Source organism: Pelophylax lessonae (genome assembly GCF_965119305.1).
Source record: "Pelophylax lessonae genome assembly, chromosome: 3".
NCBI classification, from domain to species: Eukaryota; Metazoa; Chordata; class Amphibia; order Anura; family Ranidae; genus Pelophylax; species Pelophylax lessonae.
The window spans coordinates 131,494,222-131,521,350 of record NC_138770.1 but is presented as its reverse complement, the minus strand read 5'-3'; the positions used below and the strand labels follow the sequence as shown (position 1 = coordinate 131,521,350).

Genomic DNA, 27,129 nt, shown 5'->3' with positions numbered 1-27,129 from the left:
GGTAATCCAAGAATTCCTTGTAAACAAAGACAAATTATCAAAGGTGATCCGATGGGTCCGGCCTAGTCTACCTTGCTTCCAGGTAAATTTTATGTTAATAAAATGCCCAACCAAAATTCTTCACTACTGACCCACAACTGATTTACTATGTTTGTTATTAGAAAAAAATAGCATTACAATCACTTTAAGATGGTACAAAGCACATGGCTTTTGTGACATTCAATTACAGCAGGGGTCTCAAACTGGTGCCCCTCCAGCTGTTGCAGAACTACAACTCCCATGAGGTATTGCAAGGCTGACAGTTACAAGCATGACTCCCATAGGCAGAGGCGTGATGGGACTTGAAGTTCCGCAACAGCTGGAGGGCCGCCAGTTCGAGACCCCTGAATTACAGTGATGCAGGTTTGCTGTGCACGTGCTTTTGCTGCAAACCCTTCTTTTCTATTTGCTTATATACTTCTGGAGTGATGATCTATATATCTCCACCGCATCGCAGACCTAAGTCAGCCTATTCATGTTCTTGTGAGGCTACAGAATTTAAGCTTGCTCTGAAGACTTCATAAAGGGTTTTCTTTAATAGATATGCACAAATTCTACATAATCCTATATTTAAAGTTGTTGTAAACCCTTACATAAATAATCAGTGAAGTAACCAGCCTCAGATGATACACAGAGATGAAACAAATTCTCCTACATAGGTTGTACCAGTTTATCAGCAGTCTTCTCTTTTTAAAGTGCAGAGTTTATTAAGCTTGTCTTAGAATGGAAAAAAAAATCTGGAGAGCTCTGAGAGCTGATTGGAGGGAAGGCACACACCCTCTGCTTACAGGAACAGAGCTGAGACTGTCAATCGACTGGAGATCCCTCCCCTGTCACCATTTTTCTCTTGGGGACAGGAAAACTTGTCAGAAATTATTCAAGCTGATAGTTGATGAACAAAGAAGACGACGGAAATTAAAGTTGGTGCTCTTAGTTCAGGCAAGTATACAGAATAGAGGAATATGCTTTGTTCCTATTTCAGATCTGAGATCTACAGCCACTTTAAAAACTGACTCAAATAGATTGCTCAATAGGTTCCTTTATTGCCCTATTACTTTGAGCCATACGGGCTATAGGAACTTGTTTATGTCCTTAGTTGACCAGGGTCCCACTGTGGTTTGGTCTTATTGTTTAATACATTTTTATTGAAAAAAACATTTTCGAAAACAAGGAGATCCCCAGGGAGGAGGTATGCAACAGAGTGAAGTACAACAAGGTAAGTAAGACAGTACAGTTTAAATAACAGGGAACCAGTAACACACCAAGACTAAGAGGATAGTTGCCTAAGGTAGGCTTATTATCCGAACAACGAAGATAAACCAGCACATCTAAAGCCTCTATTGCGTCATACTTAAATCTGATAATATCCATAATACCTTCCTGTCGTTCTATGCAGTAAAAAGTGTCAAACAAGGAGAAAAGCAAACAGAGTAGAAGAAAAGGAGGGGGGAGAAGAAGAGTGAAAGAGAGGGGAGAGGGGGGGGGGAGGGAATGGGGAAGCTGGGAGAGCCTCCCTTGGTGCAATTCACCAAATGCCTACAAGGTTTCAATGGTCTTGGGGTATGTATTCAGCAAAAATATCAGAGTAGGTAAAGGACAACCAGCAGGCCCATATCTTGTGGGCACGTGAGGCAAGGCCCCTGTAGTCAAGTGTCATGTCTTCCATATGGTAAACACTATCTACGTTGATTGTTTCCAGACTCTGGGTGACTTAGCAGCATTGAGGAGGTGATGGTTTTGTCTTATTGATATATACAGTGTATTTCCTTGTAGAGTCAGTCCTGTGTAACTGTGTATGAAGTTGGTCAGAAGCTGTTAGGCGTATTTTTGTATGTACAGTATTTATCAATGTGGCATAGACTTTACGTCCAAAATATAGTCCATAAATATGCACTAAATAGCTGGTTGAAGCTGTGTAATATCATGAATAGTGGACCATAACTAATGCAGTATATAACTGGTTAGGGGAGGGAAGGAAGCCTTGTGGGGAAAGAGATGAAAACACACTCCATGCATAGGATCCATGAGGAAACAGCCCATCCACCAAGGCAAGCACTGCCTCTCACCTCCAATAATTCGACCACTAGAGGTCACAAAGCATGTATACTCCTCCAAGGACTGATCCACTCCCAGAGAGAGATCCCAGTCTTAACCTCCACAAATGTCGGATTAGCATGTAAATTAAGAAAAAGGATCTAGTGCTCTCCGGTTGACAACACACAATTTATTAGCATAAACGCTCATATACTCACAAGTGAAGCACTGTCTCAGTGCAAAATGTTACAGATCAGCGTGGCAGCCGCGGGCGATGTCATATCCCCCCCCCCCCCCAGTACGCGTTACGTCCGTGGCGGGACTTCGTCAGCGGGGATAGAGATACTTCAGGACCCGCTCATTAAATATACAGTTGCCTAGCAACCAGACGCCGAGTGGTGTCAACACGAGAGGAGAAAGACATCGTCCAGGAAGACCAGCTTGTATTTTAATAGGACACCGGCAGCTAAGAGACTCCATCTGTGTTATACCAGATTAAAGGGGAACTCCAGAGTCTTGATAAATATATAAATTCATATAATATGAATGATAAATAAAAATAATCACAGATTATGAAATTTAAAAAGATGTAAACCGCAGCCACCATAACAAAAAACACAACACAATATAAAAACAATTTGATAAAATGAAAAATAAAACTCTATCTGAAATGAAACAGTTAAGATCAAAATCAACATTGAGACCACAAGGGGTCTCATGTACTGTCCTGGAAAACCATTCAGGAAATCCAGAGTAAAGGCTCGCACACACTAGAAGAAAATCAGGTGAACATTTTCGTCCAAAGAATTTTCGTATAGTGTGTACAGCACTTTCTACAGATGATTCAGAGTTTTTGTACGAAAATTTTCGAAGGGACAAACTCCAAAATTTTTCTCATATGGAAAAAACGAACGATTTTACTGTGTACTGTTTTCATACAATTTTTGTACAAGAAAAATCAGAAAAGAAAGACTGCGCATGATCAGAAACATGTTCCTGTTGGAGGAGGTGCCTATTTCTCATGTGCTGTCCTGGAAAACTTCTGAAAATATAGGTGTCGGTAAGTGTAAAGCTGGCCACACCCGTAAAGTTTTGTTTAGCCCAGCTTGATGAATGAGCAAAATCCATAGATTTCTTATGCACATTAAACAGTGTGGAATGGCTTACTGGGGTCAAATCGACACTAGAATGTCAAAAGCATGTTACCTACCTATATCACTTTATCCTCTTTTATGCTCTTCCTATTCAAAAAATATGATACAGTAGCTACTCTCTTATGCTTCTTACTACACTAGAAGAGAATCTTACCTTAAAAGATAAGTATATGATTTATATTGTAAAGTGCTAGACAAACTGTTGACGCTATATAAATCCTGTATTGTAATAATAATATATACAGTATCTCACAAAAGTGAGTACACCCGTCACATTTTTGTAAATATTTGTTGCTGCTAGTCGCCAGCTTTCTGCTCTGCCCCCCTGCGCTCACTGGAGTGCTCAGCTGTGGAGCGGCTGGCTCAGGCTCTCAGCCGCTTGCTGAGAGGCTGAGCTGAGTGCTGGTCCAGGTTTGTGGGTAGATCCCAACCATATTGTCGCAATCTTGCCCCAGCCTGGATCAGCTCTGTGATTTCAGCCGCCAGCAGGCTTCAGCCCGCTGTCTGCTGAAAACGAGTCACAGCAGTGCAGAACGAACTGCACTCCTGTGATCGAAAGGAGAAGTACAGCCAAACGGGCTTTAACTGTACTCGAAGTGGCAACCTTCCTCCTTGCCATCCTGTAACGTGTAACGATTGGTGTTTGGTGAGTAACTCCACACTTCTTATCAGTTAATCTATATAAGGCTGCCATGCCAAATATGGCAAAATCTGGTCTGCATGGATAGATTCTGCTCAATTACCCCCCCCCCCCTTCTCCTCTGTCCTCAACCCCCACCTTTTGTGATTTACTAAAACTTGAGTGCAAAATGTGGTGCAGCTTTGCATTGAAACCAATCAGCTTTCATGTTTTATTGTTGAAGCTTAAAAGAGAACTCGTGGGGAAAACAATTCGCAAATATAAAAAAATGTAGCATATACAATTGCGACACAAGTCATATTGTAATTGAATATTCTTAAAAATTACCTTTATTTTCAATCTGCAGCACTGTACGTTCTGTGAAATGAAATGCAATATGGCTACCTGGAGGCATTCTGTACACAGATGGTGTCCAGAAAGCCCCTCAGGTATGTAATTTCCTGCTTGTGTGATTGACGTAATGATTTTACCAGAATTCTGCACTGAGATACAGATCACATTTTGATCATCCCCTGCAATAAAAATGTAATTTCTCTTTCGTTCATTGATGGACACAGCTCCTGATTCTTCTTGACCACTGGGTTATACTGCCCCCCTACAGGAGTAGGACACTAGGAAGGAAAAAGCTTGACTACACCTATGGGCAGTCCTAGGGGGTATACACCCACTCTCAGCTATAGGCACTCAGTTTTTTTTCTGCCTAGTCAGGAGTAAGGACCTAGTTCCTTGCTGGGGATCTCTGGTCCTGGTGATTTTCTTTATTTTTAAATTGAACTTTTTCCCCTCTTTGTAATTTTGTTCCTTTGATTCTATCGACATCAAGGATGCCTACCCGCAAATTCTAATATGTGCCGGTCACCAGCGCTTCCTCCATTTTGCTGTGGGCGAGGAGCAGTATCAGTTTGTGGCATTGACCTTTGGTTTCGCCTCCGCTCCTCAGGTCTTCACAAAAGTGTTGGCCCTGGTACTGCCATTGTTTGAGTCAGCGAGGGATCACAGTACTGGGGTACCTGGGGGATCTTCTTCTGCAAGCGGAGTCTCTGATTGCTGTGATGGACATCTGGAGATTACTCTGCAAACTCTGACGGAGTTTGGTTGGATTCTGAACCTTCAGAAGTCTGCTTTGGTTTTGTCCTCAAAAACTGGACTATCTAGATATGAGTCAGGATTCAGCCTCAGCCAGAGTGTTTCTTCCTCTGGAAAAACTCCAGACATTGCAGGAGACAATTCAGCTTCTGTTGTTCAGAAGATGGTCATGCCTCCGAGCTTGCATGTTGGTGCTGGACCTGATGGTGTCCACCTTCGAGGCGGTCTGTTTGCATAGTTCCACACAAGATCTCTGCAAAAGAGATTCTGGTGAAATGGGACAAGGATCTACGGTCTCTAGAGGTGGCTTCGTTCTCCGGGGCTTCGACAGGGAACAATTCTTCTCCCCCTGTACTGGACGGTTGTCGCCACGGATGCCAGCCTTTCTGGTTGAGGAGGTGTCCCTCACCAAGGGGACACAAGAAGTGCCCTGGCGGTTCGGTAAATATCTGGCATTCTAAGGTGGGCTGCCAATTCGTTCCAGTCCTCTCTAACTCCTGCCATGACTCCTGTGCAGGATCGAGACAGGATTCCGGTTATTCTAGTGGCTCCAGACTGGCCTCACCGGTCTTGGTACGCCGATCTTGTATGGCTTGTCGCTGATGCTCCTTTGGGACTTCTTCTCAGGGAGGATCTGCTGTCCCAAGGACCAATCTTCCATCCTACTCTACAATCGCTGGCTTTAACGGCTTGGCTGTTGAACGCTAGGTGCTGAAGGATAAAGGTTTGTCTGAGTTGGTGATTCCTACGCTGTGGAAAGCTAGGAAGATCTACTGTTGTACGTGGAAGACGTACATTGCGTGGTGTGAGTCTCTTGGCGTTCATCCTTGCTCCTTCTCGGTAGATCGTATCTTAACCTTCCTTCAACGGTGAGTTGAACAGAAATTGGTCTTGAGTACTATCAAGGGCCAGGTATCGGCTTTGGCATTTTTTTTCCTGACCTTTGGCCATACACTCCCTGTACCTTTTCTTCAGGGTGTCCGACATTTGGTTCCTTAAGTGTGGGCTCCATTGCCGCCCTGGGATCTTAATTTGGTGCTTTTAGCTCTACAGAAGCCTCCCTTTGAAAATATATGGGAGCTTTACCTGCTTTTGCTGTCCCAGAAGGTGGCCCTTTTTGGTGGCTTTCACCTCTGTGCACAGGGTGTCTGAACTGGTGGCGTTATCCTGGCGTTCATCTAATGGTGATTCACATGGATAAGGTGGTGCTTCGCCCCTGTCTGCCATTCCTTCCTAAGGTGGTCTCTGACTTTCATTTGACTGAAGACCTTGTGTTGCCTTCCCTGTGTCCCCGGCCTAAACATCTGAAGGAAATTGCCCTGCGTGCCTTGGATGTGGTCCGGGTAATTAGGGTGTACCTGGCAGCTTCGGAGTCTTTTAGGAAGTCAGATTCTCTATTGTGCTTAAGGACTGACCTCACAAAGGGTTGTCCGCTTCCTCTGCGACCATTTCCAGATGGATCAGACAGACAGTGGTTCAGGCCTATTCCATCAATTGTCAGGTTACTCCTTTCCCTGTCAAGGCTCACTCTATTAGGGTGCCTAGTGCCTCTTGGGCTTTTCGCCATCATGCGTCAATGACGCAGTTTTGCAAGGCGGCTACCTTGTCGTCGGTGCACACTTTTACAAAGTTTTTTTAAAGTGTATGTGTTGGAATCTGTGGATGCTTCTTTTAGCTGCAAGGTTTTGCAGGCTGCGGTTTAGAGGACCTGGTCCTCCTTTTGAGGGTGTGTTTTTTAAGGTGAGCTCCAGTTGTTTATGGTAGAGCTCTATGTTGCCTGATTGGCTATGGTTAGCCTTGCAAATTTTTTTTTCTGATGGGTTTCTCACCCCTCATGTTTAGCACTGCTTTGGGACATCCCAATGGTTAAGAAGAATTGGGAGCGGTGTTCCTCAATGAACGAAAGAGAAAATGGGATTTTTGACTTGCGGTAAAATCCATTTCTCTTAATGGTAATTTGACGGACACAGCACCCACCCCTCTGTGGAGTTGGCTTTCTTCTGACACTGCTTGTAACAAAACTGAGTACCTATAGCTGAGAGTGGGTGTATACCCCCTGGGACTGCCCATAGGCATAGTCAAGCTTTTTCCTGCCTAGTGTCCTACTGCTGTAGGGGGCAGTATAATCCAATGGTTAAAAAGAATCAGGAGCTGTGTTCGTCAATGAACATTAAAGCAATGGATTTTTTGGTAAGTCAAAAATCCTATTTTTTGATGAGATGCTCTCAAAGGGAAATAACCTATAAAAGGATACAGACCATGCAGCTTTCCCCATTAGAGCCCTGCAGGTGCGGCAGCTAAATGATGATAAAATCACTCCCATACAGATTCACTGGGCACATGGACACAAACAAACGGCAAATTCTTCAGAATAACAAAGGTAGGAGTCTGCAACAAGGTTTGTTAAAATCCTTGCAATGTACACAGAAGGAAATTTTTTTTTTTTTTCTCAGCAAAAGTGGAGTTACTCTTTAGGTGAACGAGCTGAATTAGAAGGTTATTGGCTACCATGGACAGCTGCACGAGATTTTGAATGCATCGGTTTTAGTAAACCTCCCCCTTAGACTGCGGCTATATGCAGTGAAGCAAAATAACTTCAACTTGCGTGATTTATATAACTTGGTCTCTAAAAGGCTTGTACAGGTAATTTTTTTTTTTTTTTTTAATTTATGACATCCTTTGTACGCTATATGATTGGTGGTACAATCTTTTGACTATCTTTTTTCTTTTTATTACATTATAACTTGAAAATTCTTAATAAAACGTAAAAAAAAAAAATGTGTGGAATAAGGAATCTGGCGGCGCCAACTGTCCGATTGCCCAAATGGTGACTGCAGCTGATTGGCCAACTTTTTTCACCCAGCTCTTTCAATTTCTTAGTCGACTTTTGCCCAGCCAAGTAAAGTTGGCAGGGCCACCAACAGCTCGATCTTTGAAATTTCAACCATGTATGGCCAGCCTGACTCTGGATTTTCATTTGTGACACTGTTTGAGAACCTTTGCCCTATGTTTCATATATACAGAGTGCATTGCAGTAAGCTGGTGAGGTGCTATGTTCTCTCCAGGACACATCGGTTTTATATCTCCAGGTGGAGGTCCTCCTTTTCCTCTCGTATTTCTGCTGAGCTGTGCAGCCAGGTGCTGAGTGGAGGAGTACAGAATATAAAATGTGTTCTTTTATTCATCTCGCCTCCCTGTTTACAGCAAGATACTTCCTCTCCTTCCTTCCTAGAGACATGGGAATTCTCTGATGTAATTAATGATATTCTGGAAATCTAATTATAAATATTAATAATACTTTGAAACTAATATATTCCTAGGTGCCTTATGTTACCATATAGAGTAAACATAAATAGTTTAACAGTAGAGAATATATGTTGAGGGAGAAGATATGAGAGCTCTGCTCATTAGAGCTTCTCATTACCTGATATTAATCATGTTTTCAAAAACATGTTCTTCATCTTACAGGATCAGTTCTGCCAAAAGTTGTTCTTTAGTTATAGGTGAAGACTGGTGAAACAAGTCACTCATTGGCTTATTGTGAGATCTCTAAAGGGAAAGTCTCCCTGACTTCCTGGATCTGTTCCCACAAACCATTAGGGTGTTCCAATGCTGGGTCACCCAAATCTATTGAATTAAAATTCCAGCATGGTTTATAGAACTCCATGGTAATGGCTGTGACAGGTGTGACGGATTAGGGACTTAAATATAGAGTTATTAATGCCAAAGTCCTTAAAGCGGAACTTTACTCTCTTTATCAACATTAACTATTTTTAATACTTAAGCTGCTAATCTTAGTAAATAGTATTGTATATTATATTTACTTGTTTGTTGCTTTTTTTTACATTTCTTCAATTGCATCCTGGTTTCTGGCCTAGACCAAAATTACATCCTGCATCCCAGGAGTCTTCTTTTTTTTATTTTTCCATCTGGCAGAAAGGGAGGAGGGGCTTTAACAGCTAATCAAACCTGCATGCTTGAGCTAAGGGCAGATGGATTCTGGAAAGTAAATGCTACATCAATCCTCTCCCCCCTACGCAAGATAGCTGCTGTTAGAACCAGTGTCAGGTTCTAGGAAGATTCACTATATTTGTTCTATTAACCACAGTCTTTAATATTCTAATGGAGACACTAGTTCCAATGACAACAGTCTTAAGGGGCATTGAATTTCAGTCACTAAATATATTGCATGTGTTATTTGGGTCACATGTCACAGATCTCAAGTCCCCCCTTAATGGGAATGAGTATGGGGTCCTTTTATTAAAAAAAAAAAAAAAAAGAAAGAAATAGGTTCCCATGAAAATAAATACCTGTCCCCACAATGTAAATCCAGCATCAATTACAGTAAGCGACGGCAGCCGAGCCGCACAAAAAAAAAAAAAAACACACCCGTGTTGTCTCCCACCAAATAAACTAAGAGGTGGGGGTGATCATGTGAAATCATCGTGCCCTAGTGGATGATGTCACAAGGGGGCTGATCAGGTGACCTCGCCCCTTAGTATATTTAGTGGCAGATAGCCAGCGGAGTTGTCATTCAGCAGGAGCCAACCAAGTGGGGGTGGTGCTTGCTCGTCCCCCCATTCTTCCCTTGCCTGCTGGGTTGCATGCTCAGAATAAGGGTCTAGTATGGATTTTGGGAGTGACCTCACTCCATATTTATTTATTTTTCTTGGCTTGGGGTCCCCCTCCCTCAAAGTCCATACCAGGCCTGAAGGGCCTTGGGGGGGGGGGGGCGGGCCATGCTGTGTTTTTTTTTCTTTTTTTTTTTTTTTTTTCATGCCAGCTTCTTTTGTTTGCATTTTGTCAGTCATTAAGAACAATGCAGGTGCAGTCTCCTTAACAACCATTCGTCATTACTGGATTATATCATTTTATTTCTTATCCATTATTGATATAATGTATCACAATACGATCCAGAGTTCTAAATCGAATTTGTCCGTTTAGTAATACTATATTTCAATTGCCGGAATTACATATTGTTTAACTGTGCACCGGATATGATGTCCGTCCATTGCACAATATAAATAGTGTCCGCTCACCGGATATGATGTCTTTGAAAAAGCCCAATAGGCAGGCGAAACGCGTTGACGCACGTCCGATACGGCTATGACGCATCGTCACTTCCGGTTGCACTTCCTGAATCGGCCGTGGAACGCACGCTAACAGCGGCGTCCACTACAACTTGTCACCTGTTACTGCGCATTTTACATTCATGTTTGTGAGTATGTTTCTTTCTTTATTTGGTAAATAAATTGTTTAAAACATACTTCACTATATGCTGCCCTTCTGTTTCTAATTTGGGGTCCATGGAGGAGACTCGGACCAGTTTTACCCAAGAAAAAAACCTGATACCACGTGGCATTCTATAGGAGAAGTCTCTGTGCAATATTTCATTACAGGCTATATTTGTCCACTGTTGCGGTGAGTGGGGAACCGAGAGGGGTCACCGTCACCTGGAGCACCTTATACATGTTTTTTTGCACTGAGCACTTTGGAATTTGATCACTTTAATGAAAGGACTTGTTTACTTGATATATACACTTATGTGATTGAAATTATTTATTTGCACTATATATTTCATCATTTTAATGCTGAATTGTATTTATGCTAGCGCTGTTTTAATTTTGATAACCTATCCTTAACAACCCAGTTTGTTCAGTATGCCGACGGCTGCTGTAATTCAAATACCACAAGTTTTTTCACTACTAAAATACCACATAACTTTAAGTAATAGCCCATGCAGTATTTTAGTAGCGTTTTTTAGTGAATTTGCGAAAATATTTTTGAAAAACAGTATGATCTGTTTCACCACTGACCTTAAAGATGTAGATACAGTTTTGTGAATGGAGTCTTACAGTTAAGAGATTTCTGCTTTCTATCTGTGTTGTCTCTACAGCACAGGAAATCAAGGTATAAGTCTCCCTAAAGCAACACCGATAGGGGGAAAAAAACAGACCCGTATAGAGTAGCTATAACCTCTAAAATTGGGAAAAAATGCTTTCGTGTCGGATGTGCTTTAACCCCTCCCTGAGTGCACATATATGATTTGATGAGAGAGGATCGTCCTTTGAAATGCATCAGCTTGCTAGTCTGAGTGATGCCTGGGCTGTGATGATACGTATCCACATCCTGACCTCTCCATCGCTTGGGTTCAATGCTTAGCTTTTGTGCCTTTGGCAATTTGTGAGTATGTATTTGCCACTATTTTTATCAATACATTTGTATTAGATAATGCACTAGGCCTTTGGGCCCTCTTGCTTTGGTCTTTTCGGGGATACAAAGATTCCTCTGTCTGAAGAGAGCAACATTGGTGGAGCTTATCAGTTGTGTGATAATGATAGTCATTAGGATGTCACCTTGGTACAGTTTCCCCCGTTCGCACTAGAACCCTAGCACTACAGTGTTCTGTATATACACATAAATGCAGCCTCACTGAAGTAGATCTCAATCCTCTGGGCTGCTTATACTGTATGTGTACCTTTTGTCTGTGCTGGAAACCGAAAATGTATATACCTTACTCCCGGCTTCCAGAATGTAGACTAGGGTGATGTCACAGGGATCCTGGGAATGTCGAGAATCCTAAATCTCTTGCCTAGGTGCCGTGAGCAGAAGCTGAGGGTAAAGTAAGTAGAACATGTATTTCTTTAACCAGTTGCTGACCACTCACCGCAATTTTACTGCGGCAAGGTGGCTCGGCTGTGCGAACCAACGTAACTGTACACCATCACCGCTATGTGCTGATTCGGTTCGGAATTGATCAGTCATCAGGTCCACGCCAAAGATTTTTGTACTGATCTTTTTTCTGATTACTGTATTAATGTCACAGGTGACATTAGTTAACATTAGTTTTTCGTGTTTTCATTTTAACCCTTTGATTGCCAGTGACACACACACACTAAACACCCCCATTACTAGTATAGTGTCTTAACGGATCAATATCTTTGATCCAATCAGAACTATACTAGCGTCCCCAATAGTTTAGTATAGTGTTCCCAAAACGCAGCGGTAGCAGGATCAGCCGCGACACCTGCCAGCACCTGCGTTTAGCCGCTCTGTCCAGCTGATCTGTTCAGCAGATAACTGTCACTTCCAATACACAGCACACTAAACCACAGCGTTAGCAGAGTCAGACCTGATCTCCGCTAGCACTAGCAGTTGCATTTTTTTGTAGCGGTTCAAACAGTCCTTGACAGCCAGGTGCTTTTTTACCTGTGAGTCACACTAGGTACCTATAAATTAGCCAAAATGTCCAAACCTGGGTACACCAGTGAAGAGGCATACACAATGCTAAGCATGACAGATGAGAGCGATGGGGAAGCCTCACTGTCAGAATCAGGCTTAGTATTCAAACCAGTAGACTGCATCGGCACCCTGACAGCTCTGACAATGGAGTAGTGGTCCATGCTAAGATCAGGCATACCCAACCCCATTCTTCTGTTGCTGAGGTGCAACATTGCAGGGTTCTCGTATGCAGCAGAGTGTCTGTACTAGTACTGCTCAACCTTCTGGTGAACTGGCAAGCACCAGCGGCCTAATACATCCTGGTCATAGTCAAACCAGCACTGCAGTAACACTTCGTGACGTGGCAAGTCCCATAAGTGCAGTTCAAGCTGGTGCGGTGGCTAGCACAAGTAGTCTCCCGCAACCACCAAGAATTTGAACACCAGCCCGTAGAGCCCAAAGTATCCTTCCTGATGCACTTGCAAATCCAGATTGGGAGCCCACCACTTCTGCAGCACCCATGCTTCCCCCATTCACTGGCCATACCAGATTTCAGGTGGAAACAGCCAATTTTGATTTTTATGAGCTGTTTTTTTTCTTTACAGAAGATCTGTACAGATCTAATGTGGACCAAAGCAGTTTATATGCCTAACAATGTATCACTGCAAATCCAAATTTGACCCTTGCTACAGAATTTGCATGGAAACGTGTCAGTTTCAGCAAGGGTGCCAGATATGGGGTCAAGATATATAAGCTCTGTGACAGAGCAACAAGGCTATACATGTAGTTTCCGATTTACGAGGGAAAAGATAGCAACGTGGAGCCCCCCAACTGCCCAGACTACATGGGGAGCAGCGGCAAGATTGTTTGGGACTTGGTATCACCCATAATCTGAAATGGGTACCATTTTATTTGTGGACAATTATTAAACAAGCGTGCCACTTTTTAGTTACCTTTTTGATTCTGGAATTGGTGCATGTGGCACCGTGTGACCTAATCGCCGGGCTTCTCCCAACGGCTTGTAAATTCCCGAGTTAGACGGAGGAGAGAGCCTGCTTGAAGTGTAATAAATTGCTTGCAGTGAAGTGGAGGGAAACACGGAACGTTTCTGTTCTGGCCTCCATTCAACCACATATGACAGTCCAAATTGAAACGGCGACAGGTGTTGTTGGGAAGCCCCTCTGTGTCCACAAATACAACCTTAACTTGGGAAGGGTGGACTTTAACAACCAGATGATGGTGCCGTACCTAATTGCCCGCGAGGCCAGACACTGGTACAAGAAAGTGTCTGTATGCTTATTCCAATTGGCTCTGCTGAATGCTTATGTGCTATAAAAAGCATCAGTAAGGAGTGGATCTCCAGGAAGAGATCATCACAGCCCTTCTTTATGCAGAAGTTGCTGCGGTCCAAATTCACAATCCAGATGCAGTGAACCAGCTGCATAAGCGGCATTTTCCGGATGTCCTCCCTGGTACCCCTACCCAAAGAGCACCTCAAAGAAGTCTTGTCTGTAGAAAATGTGGATATAGGCGTGACACCCGCTATTTATGTCCCTCCTGTCCTTGCCAACCTGGTCTCTGCATCAGGGACTGTTTCCCTCGCTACCACACACTAGTAGACTATTCGTATAAGGTACAGCACAGTCTAAGGCACACTTTCACACAGGGTCTCGAAAGATGTTAGATGGCTATCGCATTTTGAGAGACTCTCGCCTTGAAATTTTTAGTTTTTTTTTTTTTTTTCAGTTACAAAAAAAGTGTAAAAAAAGTTAAAAAACAATTTAAAACAATAAGCCAAAAATAGTTGTCCCTTTTTATTGAGTTATTTTTCTGTTCTTACTGTTTTACTGTACTTTATAATATACTGCTATACTATAATGCTTTATTGTTACGGTTTTTCATTGTTACATAGTTTGCTTTGCAGATACCACTATTCTACTGTTTTACTGCAATGTATACTATTATATTGTAATGTTTTATTGTTAACCATTGTTTGCTTTGCAGGTATGCCCATCAGCTGCAGCACAGATTTGTTTATTTTGACAGCATCAGCATATACGTTAATCAATGATTGCAGCGCTGTAGGAGGTGATTTCACCACCGCAGTTTAAAAAAAAAAAAAAAAGAGCATATATGGCAAAGCATAGGGGATGGGGTGGACACTGAGGGCGTGTCTCCCCTATGCTTTGCCATATATTTTTTAACACTTTTCTTGGCAGAGATTTCTTCATCCACATCAATCGATGCAAATCTGTTATTTTTTCTTTTTCCTTCAGCCCATGGGCTCAAGGAAAAATAAGAACATTGCATGTATGCCCATCATTAGAAGTGGGTGGATGCTGGGAGGTCTAATGATGGGCAATACCACACACTTTCTGGCAGAGATTTCTTCATCCGCATTGATCGATGTGAATAGAGGAACCTATTGGGTTCTCTTTTTCGTTCAGCCCACAGGCTGCACAAAAAAAAAAAGAACCTTACAGTCTATGCTCAACAATGACCAGCAACGTACTGCTACATCGCTGGCCTTTAGTGGTCCTACCAGGATGATGCCTACATGGTTGGGCATCATCTTAGTATAGTTTTTTATAGCCAGTGGTCAGCTTTCATGTAAAAGCCATCCTAGAGGCTAATTGGCCGCTAGACTGCTTTTACATGCAGTAGGAGGGGACTTCGCTGACCATAGAGCTGATTGGAGTCCGGAAGCTACAAGCATTTCATGACTTCGGTTTTGCCAGATACCGTAATTGGGAAAATCTTCTGATCACGATAAAAATTATCAAAAAAAAAAATTAAAGGGAAGGTGTCAAAATAAAAAAAGCTAAATATTAATAATAAAAAAAAAATTTAAGCACCCCTGTCCCCCCGTGTTTGCGCGCAAAGGGGAGCGCAAGCATCGGCCTAGTGTCATATGTAAACCGCAATTGCAACATGCATGTGAGGTATCGCCGCAAATGTCAGATGGAGGACTGTAATTCTTGCAGTAGACCTCCTCTGTAAATCTAAAGTGGTAACCTGTAAAGACTTTTAAATATGTACCCAGTTTGTTTCCTCTGCAACGGCGTACGCAATTTTAAAGCATGTCATGTTTGGTATATATGTACTCGGCATAAGATCATCTTGTTTACCAAACAATTGGGCAATATATAGTGTATTTGTGCAATCAATTTAATATGTTCACCCCCCCCCCCCCCCCCCGCTGAAAAAATTGTGTTTGAAAAATCTTTGTGCAAATACCGTATGACAAAAAAAATTGCAACACCCACCATTTTTTTTTCTGTAGGGCCTCTGCTTTAGCAAAAAATATAATGTTTGGGGGTTAAAAGTAATTTTCTAGTAAAAAAAAAATATATATATATTTTCATGTAAACAGAAAGTGTCAGAAAAGGCTTGGTCTTCAAGTGGTTAGAAGAGTAGGTGATGTGTGGAATAAGCTTCTAATATTGGTTATAAAATACCAGGACATTTCAAACAACCCTCCCCCCCCCAAAACGACTCCTTTATGGAAAGTAGACACCCTAAGCTATTTGCTAAGAGGCAAATGTCATATTTTAATATTTTGCCACAAGTTTCAGGAAAATTACAATTTTTTTTTTTTTTTGTCACTAAATGATATGATACTAATAAAATATTGCTCACGCATGCCATGATTATATGTGAAATTACACCCCAAAATACACTCTGCTGCTTCTCCTGAGTACAGGGATAACACGTGTGAGACTTTTTGGGAGCTTAGTGTTGTATGGGACCCCAAAAACCAGTCACCGCCTTCAGGTTTTTTTAAGGGCATAAATTGCTTATTTTGCTTCCTTGCTACCTATCCGTTTCAAAGGCCATGAAATGTCAAGATAGCACAAACACCCCCGGGTTGGACTGCCCTTCTATTTTAGCACTTCAAGTAATGAGATAGGCAGTCAGAAAGTAAAAGCTGCCTAAATTCCAGTATATATATACCATAGTTTGTAGACACTATAATCTTTGCGCAAACTAATAAACAATCATACACTTATTGAATTTTTTTTTTTATCAGACATGTAGCTTAATACAGTTTGGCCTAAATGTATGACAAAAATTGAGTTTATTGGATATCTTTTATAAGAAAAAGTAGAATATTTTATTTTTTTCTCAATTTACGGTCTTTTTTCGTTTATATCGCAAAAAATAAAAACCGCAGAGGTGATCCAAAAACCGCCAAAAGAAATCTCTATTTATGGGAAAAAAAGGACATGCATTTAGTTTGGGTACAGCATTGCATGACTGCGCAATTACCAGTTAAATTCAGGCAGTGCCAAATTGCAAAAAATGGGCCTGGTCATTAAGGGGATAAAACCTTCCGGGCCTTAAGTTGTTAACTATATTTTCCTACAAATTTTTATACAGTTTCATTTATTCTTGGGAATTTTTATGGGGAAGGACTGATGCAGTAAGCAAGTCTTTTTCCATGCAAGGTCTGCTTTAAAGCGGTAGTATACTAAAAAAAAAAAAAAAACCCTGCAAGACAAAGGCATAATGAGCTAGTATGCATCGCATACTAGCTCATTATGAAACACTTACCTTAGAACGAAGCCCCGACACGGACCCCCGGACACCGCTGTGGGAGCTGACATGATCCCTCGGCATCTCTGGCGATAAAGTCACTCCCGCACATGCACGCGGGAGTTATTTTCCGGCACTTCCCGGCAAGTTTCTCTGAAGGTCTGTCGGACCTTCAGAGCGCATGCGCCGCTCGCGTCAGTGGCTGCATGCAGTGCAAATATCTCCTAAACCGTGCAAGTTTAGGAGATATTAATTGTACCTACAGGTAAGCCTTATTATAGGCTTACCTGTAGTTAAAAGTCACAAAAAGCCTTATACTACTGCTTTAAATCTCTAGCATCTAAAAAAAGAGGTTTGGTTGGGCTAGCCCTTTGTATGCTAATTCCCCAATAATTCACAGCAACCCATGAGAATTCCCACAAAGTCAGACCAGCACAAGGTTGGTGGTGCTCTGATTTCTTATTTTTGACTAAGGCAGAATAGTTGTTAGGAATATGATGATTCTTGTTTTTTTTTTTTTTTTTTTTTTTTTAAGTAAAAAGTTTAATATGTATGGTATTGCATGTCTAAAACCAAGAAACAATTCCAATAAAAGCACATTTGACCAGTCCTTTTGATCTGTTGGCTGCATTTGTTTTTTTGTTTTCAGGAATTTTCCTTTACCTTGTGATGTTTCTGGTAACACTCTTCCTGTTTCACACCTACTCTACCGTATCACTGTATCTAGGGAAGAGAAGTATTGTCGCGCTAGGAAGGGGAAGTTGGGGTTAGGTTAAGGCTTAGTTAAGTTTAGGGGTCTGCAAAAAGCAGTTTTACTTACCCTGTATAATCCATATCCTGTATTATGTAATCTTCATATTTGTGCTGTAATTTCCTAGAATTTTGCATTGGAATGGATGGAGTGGCCCAAGCATTATTCCTGCGAGAAGATTCTGGGCCTTCTGACGTACTATGACATGCAAGAGAGGAAGGCGGGCAGGCAGCATGATGCACAGCTTCAGGCAACCAGGTAAAGAGCATGACAGGCCTCAGGCAGATTCAGACCTATTCCAGAATATCACCGGTGGCTTTTAATGTATAATTTTAGCACTTATTAGGGATATTCTGATAGATCATGTACCTTTTTTATAGCACTGTCTAGTCCTGGCTTGTATTAGGGAAAATGTGGGAATGCTGCAAAAGCATTTATTCCATTAAATCCAAGCAAAAGCATTTATTCCATTAAATTTGAAGCAATCCCCTCCATCAGCCTATGGTTTGCTAAATTCAATTAAACTAAACAAATGGAGGGACTTATGGCATTAGCAAATGGCAGGGAGGAACTCTTTCACCCTACCTGGTTCTATTAAACCAAATTTACCTATTCCCTGAAATTCCAGGCTATAATGGGACCTCAAGCATAAGACCTTGAACACTCGACTCCTTGACATAGGTCACGTCTGTTGGACCTTACTGGCCCTTTGGTGAGGTGGTGTTAGATTGCTCCCCCAGTGGCACTCTCCCCTCATTCCCCCCTTCCTCTCCTATCCAACATTTCTTCCTCTTCATAGATTCTTTTTCTATACCTAGTTTTTTTCTGTGCTTTGACCTCTTGTTAGAGGGTTCAGGGACCTTACACCTGCACAGAGGGACTCATTTATCCTCATTTTTTTTCTCTTTCTTTTTTTCTTCCTTTTCTTTCCATTGTTGTTATATTTACAGACTATACAGGGAACGCTTAAGGGCCGTACACACTTGACGAAAATCGGACGAAATATCCTCCGATTTTTCTCTGTCTTCTCAGCGTTCATTACCTTTTTTAGTCGACAGTGCATAAATGTTCACGAAATTTCTCGTCCGATTTTTCTTCCGATATTTCTTTTTTTTGGCACATTTGGTCCTAGACTTCCGGGTTGTCAGCAACTTCAGATCATGCGCGGTCTTTCGTATCTGATTTTTCACGGACGTACTGCATACACATTAAACGAAAATCGGTCATCCTGGGACGGACAAAAAAAATTTTGGTGTTTTTACCTCCGTTTTTTTTTTCGTTGAAAATGTCGGCATCGGCTGCTGAAAGTTGTGTACACACTAGGTGAAAATCGGACGATTTCACATCGGGCGGGAATTTTCGGCAGATTTTCTACTAGTGTGTACCCCACTTTAAGTATGATCCAATAGGCTGGAGTTCACCATCGCCTACGATACAATCCTTTCGAACAATGGTTGTTGTTTCATGTACCTACATAGGGTTATTTATTGATTTGAGCTCACCCTGCCTCACACATGCTGTATCTGAGCAGCCTGTATACTATCTCAAATTTTGTACCTTATTCTGTATCTCTTTAAAAATGAAAATAAAGAATTAAAAAAAAAAAAGAAGAGAGAAAATGTGGATGTGGCATCCAATCAATACTGGTCTTGCATACCATGAAGCTAAACTCCAGGCAAACCACCTGATCAGTGAAGGAGCAGCACACAGACAGATTAGGTCATCTCTGCTCACTCTTCCTTTTGGCTTGTTCCTTGTTAGCACTTGATTTGCTATTAATGTTCCCTCCCTTTTGCAGTTTGAGTGCAGCTGTACAGGGAATTACAAAAAGGGTGAAATCCTATAGATATTTATACTAGTGACATTTTCAATACTTTTTTTTTTTTTTTTTTAACTGCATTTATTGGCATTTTACTTCTATATGGAGTTTAACTTTAAACACGTTTTAAAAAGTACATCAGGATTTCATAAGTTAATGGTAATAAAAATCGTTTTAATTATTCTTTTCCAGAATTCTAAAGACACGAGTCAGGAATGGGACTCCATGCTATGAAATTGAATGGGTAAAACCAGGTTTGTGTAAAAAAGAGAAGATGGATGAACCATCATGAGGCAATGAGAAATATCTCCTGAATGCACTGAAAGCGGAGTTCCGGCCTCAAAATTGACTTTGGCCCATCCGCTTGCTCTAGGTCACCTGAAAAAGAAATGGATAATGACGATTTTTTTTTTTTTTTTTGGTTTACTTACCTTGTTTTTGAAGAAAATATACTCAACTTCCTCCCTCTGCGGCTGCGCCCACGCCATCTCTTCCTGCTTGCATTGACTCCTAGGAGCTGAACGTCATCGCTCCCAGGAATCAATGCGCCTGCACCGTCCCCGCTCGTCACTTCCGGTGCATGCGCGTTATTCCCTGCTTAACAGCTTCTGGGCATGCCCAGAAGCTGTGCAGGGATGATGCGCCTGCACCATAACTGACGAGCAGGGCATTCTGGGACCGTAGAGGACACCGAAAAAAACGCTCTGGCTTCAGCTTGCCCACACCTGAGATGGCAGCGCTGGACAAGACATTTTCAAGGTAAGTATTTCTTCTAAAAAAAGGTCCTGTCTTTTCTGCCTTGTAAGGGATGTTTTTCATAGTTTAAAAGTATTCAGAAACATTAAAGCCTGCCTCTATCCACAACTTTCTAGTAACCGCTTCCTGGGTCAAGATTCTCACCCTGCCCCTCTCATTGTAATGATCAATACTGACTGCTGAGGCTGGCTATCACAGCGAGGAGGTAAGGTCAGGCACTGGAGAGTAGCCTTGGATTTAGGAGTTTTGGAACAATCAAGGAAAACCAGCCTGATGTAAAGGAGATGCCTGAAGTATATTTAGTGATAGTTTTAGCAAGTTATTTTTATTTTAAGCTTGCTTCAGAATATGTTTGACCTGGTAATGGATGTGACAATGGCACGAACTACTACAGAATGCTAAGTATGATTTTTTTTTTTATCCTCAAATGATTGTACAATTAAAACAAAATCTAGCAAACTTCAGACTCTGTAGCAAAAATGGCACTAGTTCCCCCAGTATGCTATGGGATTGTTGTTGTAATTATTTATTTATTTTTTTTTTTACAGATTTTTCCCCCCTAATGATGTACAATTTAAAAAAAAAAAAAAAAAAAAAAAAGAAATGACCCCCATTAGGACATTTTAGCACCAGTGTGACAGTTATTCTATTCACTGCTTTGTCTGACAAAGCTTTTAGCACACCTTGCTCCCACCAATACCCATCACACATACACAGGTCTGAGACTAGGGTGTGGCCAAATAGAATAATGGTCACATTGCCTAGCTGATATTCTCAATGGCTATACCCTTTCTTCCGCACAGCACATGCAGCAGTCAGGGCAGGGGGTTAGGATAAAAACTTCACAACAGCAGGAAAAAGTATTTTCAAGTTTATTGCTCCAGGTGGTTGAATGGAACTGATATTTTAAGTTTAAGTGCAATTTTTTAACATTTTAGGCCAATTTGGTTTCTGCTACATATTTTTGGTAAAAAAAAATCGCAATAAGCATATTTTGATTGGTTTGCGCAAAAGTTCTTGCGTCTACTAACTACGGGAAAGATTTATGTCATTTTTATTATTTTTTAATAAACTGACCTAACTGACATTTTTGACACTTTTGGGGGGACCAGTGACATTACTACAGTAATCAGTGCTAAAAATATGCACTGTTACTGTAATAATGACACTGGCAGGGAAGGGGTTAACACAGTGGGTGATCAAGAGCTTAAATGTAAGCCTAGGGGAGTGATTCTAACTGTAGGGGGGGGGGGGTTGAGCTTTTGAAATGATCAAACTTTTGCAGATGCCATTTTTTTTGTTTTCTGTTATTTTAAAGTGTAAATGATGGAAATAAAATCTAACTTTTGTTGACATATTATAAGAATGTCTAATCTGTAATTTGATGCCTTTTGGAGATTTTCCCATCTTTCCTTGGCTTCTTTATGCACATTAATACAAATTTTTACCTGGGGTGCCCAAACATTTGATCCCCCACTGTACACCTCTTCTGTTATTAGTGGATTAAATAGGTTTTTATCCTATTAATCTAGTAATTGAAATAGTCAGCCAACTAATCACTTATGAAAATAGTTGTTAGTTGCAGCCCTAGTGCACACTGCTATTTTTTTTTTTCTTCAACCCAGCAGACTGAACAAAAAAAAAAAAAAATGGACAGATCACCGTACCAACACACACGATGTTGATGCAGTGATCTACCCTGCTGTGCCTTTGTATTCTAACGGAGGGTTTCCGTATCCTGCCCCCATCAGCACTGATCAGCACACGCAGCAAAGTGCTGATCGAATGCTACTTTTCCAGCATGTCCCTTTAAGAAAAGCTGGTCTTTAGACCGGCTTCTTTCGGACAAACCACTGTATACACTGACCAAATGTTGGTTGGGTCCTGCAGAACTGGACAATTTTTGCTTTGGGTGTACCCAGCATAACAGTCAAAGGCAGCAATGTTTTAAATGTTATCTCACGCTGCAGATGTACTGCTTTGGGGCTACAGATTAGGAGGAATTCAATGCAAATTATTTCTTCAGGGTACTGACTTATGGCCGGAATACACGATAAGAAATTCGGCCGAAAATTTCCGCTCCGCTAAGGATCGGCCGATATTCTACTCGTTAATGCCCAGCCATCAGTGACCGATATCGATATTGTGAACGAAAAATCCCGTTTGAAAAAAACGAAAAATTCTGTCGTCTCGTTTGCGAACGAACGATATTCTATACATTGGTGTTAAGGTCGTTCATTTAAAATCTGTAGAACATCATCACGCATGCACTGTTTCGATGGTCGGCGGTCAAACGGTCGGGCGATATTCGGCCTGTGTATGTTGGCAAAGTTTTCGACCAAGGAACACTTTTTCATAAGTCGGTGGTCGAATGGTCGGGCGATATTCGGCCCGTGTATTCCAGCCATTAGGCACAGTTTATTTTATAAGGCCTCTTGCACACGATACTCCTGTTTGAGCATCAACTTTTTCATCCATTTTTTTTTTTTTTTTTAAATCCTATTTGCGTGTATTTTCGGGCATATGTGTTCGGGCAATTTGCGCACATTTCTGCTGAAATGCACGGAAACTTATTCTCATGCTTTTGTGCATTATGTAAATGGCCATTTGCGCACATTTGTGCGCATGAGGCGCAAGTTACTGACCAAAAATGCAGATTTTTCTGTTTTGTTTTTACTGAAGAATGTACAGCGCTTGTTTACGCGCCTGTGTGTATAGGCACATTACAATTAATGGGCTGTATTTTAGCTTTGTAAAAAAAAAAGCTGTACTGAGCTTTTTCAAGCTGCAGTGTGCAAGAGGCCTAAGGAACATAGCTAGAAATATTCTTCAAAAAGCTTCTAAAGCTTATTTCTGAAACTAATTAAAAAACAGTGGCCGATGTCACCTGTTTACTTTGTAGAGAAGAGTTTACCAACTGCTATGGTAATATATTTTACGAGTGCTGTCACAGCTTTCAGGATCATTCATTGTTAGCATTTATTAATATCAATATATATAGGTTAATATAAGCATCCTTCCTTCCACTTTTAGGCAGCTATGTTTTTCCTGACGATCATCCACCAGACGCTCCATTACTGACCATTGAGGATGAATCCTTATTCACAGCAGCTTATCCCGATATTGTAGAGGTATTCCGAAAAGACAGAATCGAGGCTGAGCTGCTAAAACAGAAAAGTAAGTCTGGGAAATGCCTGTATTCCATAACATAATGCCTGTATAACAGAACACACATTGTATACTACTCTACGTTTCCCATCTCCTCTATAAACTGCATCCAAATATCCCTCTCCACTTCTTAAATGACCTATTATCTTCCTCACTAATAACATCCTGTCGTGTATGGCTTCTAGAATTCATTTTGGTAGTCCCCATTCACAATTCATAGGGTTGATAGTTCAAGCCTTTTCTTTTTTCTGTGTCCTCTTCATGTAAAAAAAAAATATCTATCTATCTGGTCTTCATAAAAACCCCAGTGGTGATTAAATGATGGCGCAGTGCCAAACTGCAAAAAATGGCCTGGTCATGAAGGGGGTAAAATCTTTTGGCGCTCAAGTGGTTTAAAGGTGAACTTAATCTTTAAAGATGAACTCTGAGAATTGACAACCCACCTTTCCCCCTAATAACAATGTTCCTTTAAATAAAAGAAATGAAACTTAAAGCGCCTTTTACTTCTCTATATGTGTGGTGATATTACAAGGCAGTTCCAGAGCAGTCTGTCTTCACTGAAGAAACCAGTCATTTTTGGGTTGTAAATGTCACATGTCACTGCCTTGGTGATGTAGACGCTTTCCTTTGGCTGCTTGTAGTGCTGGGCCACTGGCTGTCACTTATAGATGCGTCCATAGCGAGGGACAAAGAGCAGAGTAAGGCTCCTTTCACTTGGGCGATCCGATCCGCCTGTCAGTTTTTCAGGCGGACCAGATCGGATGCTCCATGCTTCCCTAGGGGGAAGCGCATGTCAGCCGAGACATCTCTGCTGACACCCGCTGCTATCCTATTCCGATCCTGTCCGTGAAATCCGGACGGATTGAAACCCTATTTTCCATCCGTCTGGCGGATTGGATCGGATGAGAATGGACAGGCGGTCCGTTCTCATCCGATCTCCCCATAGAGAACAGCGGGGATCTGACAGCTCCATCTCTGCACACAGAGCAGAGACGGAGCAGTCATCCGCCTGCTCAGTGGGTATCAGCAGATCGATCCCCCCGCTGAGCAGAACAGGGAACCCTTAGTTTCCTTTCACACGGAACAGAGTTCCTTCTGCTTAGCAGGGGGATCAATCCGCTGATCCCCGCTGAGCAGGCGAATGACAGCTCTGTCTCTGCTCTGTTTGCCAATATAGAGCTGTCAGATCCCTGCTGTCCTCTATGGGGACAGCGGGGATCTGACAGCCCTGTCCGTTCTCATTCGATCCCATCCGATCCAATCCGCCAGAAGGATTTAAAATAGGGTTTCCATCCTTATGGATTTCACGGACAGGATCGGAATCGAATAGCATCGGGTGTCAGCCGACCTGTCTCCGCTGACATCCGCTGCCCCATAGGGATGCATAGAGCATCCGATCCGGTCCGCCTGAAAAACTGACAGGCAGGTCGGATCGAATCTAATCGCCCATGTGAAAGGGGCCTTAGGTGAGTAAAATGCTGAATTAGAAGGGTAGAGAGCTTTGCTTGGAAATTGATTTTAATACAGCATGAAAAATGTATGCATGGTATTCATTAAGTATAAGCAAAACTGCATGCAAGTCTGCTTTTAATAGCTAAATACATTTTTTTTTTTTTTTTTTACATTGGGGTGTATTATCCCTATTATTTTTAGAAGTACACAATTAATATGACATTCTGATCAGTCTATTACAAACTCACATTTCCCTTTGCATTTGTATTTTCTTAATGCCTAGTTTAGTACGTTGTCTGGAGCCCTCAGATCACTCCAGTGCTCCTCTTCCTCTGTCTGCTTGTGTTTTATTAGATTTCAGCTGCTGAAATATCCGTACAGTTAGGAGGAAATTGCCAGGCTGTGATGTACTATTTGCAGTAAAATATTAGATGTTGAATGTCTGAAGGCACTAGCATTCATTCCCTTTAGACTGTGGCTACCTTCATCCAATAAAACTACTGACACTTTTTAGCTGAGCTAATGGTATGAAAGGAAGCACCTTTTTGCCGTCATCCATTTTCTGCATCACTTTAGAGGCTGGCCAATTATACTGAGAAACAATTATTTGCAGGCTCAGACGTGCTGGCGGTCATTGTGGACAGATTTTTGCTTATGCTAGCTAAGTCTTCTTCTAATGAAATAGCATATAATCAGATAACTTGTTCCCACTGACAAACAAGCCCTTGATTATACGTGAATGTCTCTATTGAGTTTCTTTTTCCCAATATTTTGTTTTCTAGGCAAGAAAAGCAAGCCGACTTCTAAGGTCCTTTCTAACGTGGATGATGTCGCTTCTCTTTTGTCTGAAATGAGCTTGACTCCAACGTTGGAAAAGTCACCACCCTCACAAGAACCAGTCTCAAATGTTGACGATGACCCCTTACCTGCTATTAGTCTTGAATGCCCTGGTGACTCACATGGCTTACTTTTCTCCTTAGAATCATCGAGGGCACCTCCAACATTGTTGCCTGAAGAGGCAGGCTTGAATGTTTTGACAGCATCTTTATTCACTAAAGGTGACAACGAAACTCATCCTAATCCTTGTTCTTCCCCAGAAATAAGCAGTAGAGAAGAACCCCTGGTGTCATCACCCAATATTTCATCGCTGATTTCCGACTTACATTTGAGTACCATTGACTGGGAAGCCACCTCATTTAGTACGTCTCCTCAAACAGAATTTCGTACAGGCTGTAATGAGGCGCGTGGTTCTAAAGACAAGGCAGCTGCTCTTGAGCCAAAAATTCCAGCTTTCGCAAACAGCAATCAAGAACCTGTTATACCAAGTAAGCCCAGCCTCAAGGATACAGCTGATCAGACACCTGCATTTAATCTTGAATCGCCTTGCATCTTAAACCTTGAAAAGTTACCTTTAAGAGAGAGAATACTGTTGAATAATGCCAGACAGGCTGTAGACTTGAACCCACAAAAACTCAACAGGAAGAACCTTCCTCTAGTACCGGTTTCCAAAGCCCTTGATAAACAGAAGCAGACAAAAAAATGTATTTCTGCAAACAACTGTGACAATTTAAAGGAAAATGTGCAAAGTCATCTCAAGTTGTTAAAAAAGCCAAGTCCTCAAAAAAGTAAAACTCACAATACTCTGGTCACAAAATTGGCTGGAACCAGCAGCAGCTCTCAAATGCTTCAACGCCCCACAACAACAAAATCATTCTCTTTTGTGAAGAAGTCTACTCTTGCCCCAGTGAGGAATCTCTCAGACAGTAGCCTAACTAACAGTGTTCCGCTCAAGGCTGAGGCAAAGGCCTTGCCAAAGAAGACGGTCTGCCATAAAATGGTTTTGTCTAGTGACGATGAGGATGATGAGCAAGGTAAACCTGGAGCAAAAAGCAAGACAGCAGGCACTAAAAAATTGGCTCCTCTAAACAAAATGCCTTCCACCACACCAGCATATGTTTATTTGTCCAATAAAGAGGGAAGCTCTGATAAAGATGACGTTTTTCTGAGTCCTAAGTGCAAGTCTTCAACAAAGGCACAGGAAGAGCAGGATGGTGGTGATGACTCTGTCCTTTCTGTAGACAGCCCTCTGCCACTGTCTGAAAGATTAAAACTGAGATTACTACAGAACTGTTAATGTTTTTATTGTCATTCTATCTCTTCTAATCCTTATGTGTGTTTTAGATGATTTGATAAATAATTTTCTTCTGATTCATTATGTATTTTTTATGAAGTTTATAAAAGAAAATCTATGTCTTGGCCATGATGGGTGTTTTCTTTTCTTTTTACTTGAGCACAAATCTGGAGGGTTGATCAATTTTTTGAAAAGTAAAAAAAATGGAAAAAGCAAGTTGTGGGTTTTGGGCATGTTACACACAGCCAAAAAAGAACTTTGTTGAATTACATGGGTTGTGTTAAGTATGCCCTGTCCTTCTTCTGCCCTGCTGCTGCAACCCTCTCTGCATTTGCTGGCTGT

At 41.6% G+C, this 27,129-nt stretch overlaps 1 protein-coding gene across 1 annotated transcript in view; it reads left to right on the top strand.

Moving 5' to 3' along the window:
* Positions 1 to 26,909, top strand: part of GEN1 (GEN1 Holliday junction 5' flap endonuclease) — an 80,480-nt gene extending 53,571 nt beyond the window's left edge. Inside the window, exons 9-13 of the mRNA XM_082251682.1 lie at positions 2 to 82; positions 17,589 to 17,719; positions 19,473 to 19,534; positions 23,070 to 23,213; positions 25,439 to 26,909. Of these exons, the coding sequence (XP_082107808.1) occupies positions 2 to 82; positions 17,589 to 17,719; positions 19,473 to 19,534; positions 23,070 to 23,213; positions 25,439 to 26,790 (1,770 nt within the window). The 3' untranslated portion in view covers positions 26,791 to 26,909. The remainder of the gene's footprint in view (position 1; positions 83 to 17,588; positions 17,720 to 19,472; positions 19,535 to 23,069; positions 23,214 to 25,438) is intronic.
* Positions 26,910 to 27,129: the final 220 nt, after the last annotated feature.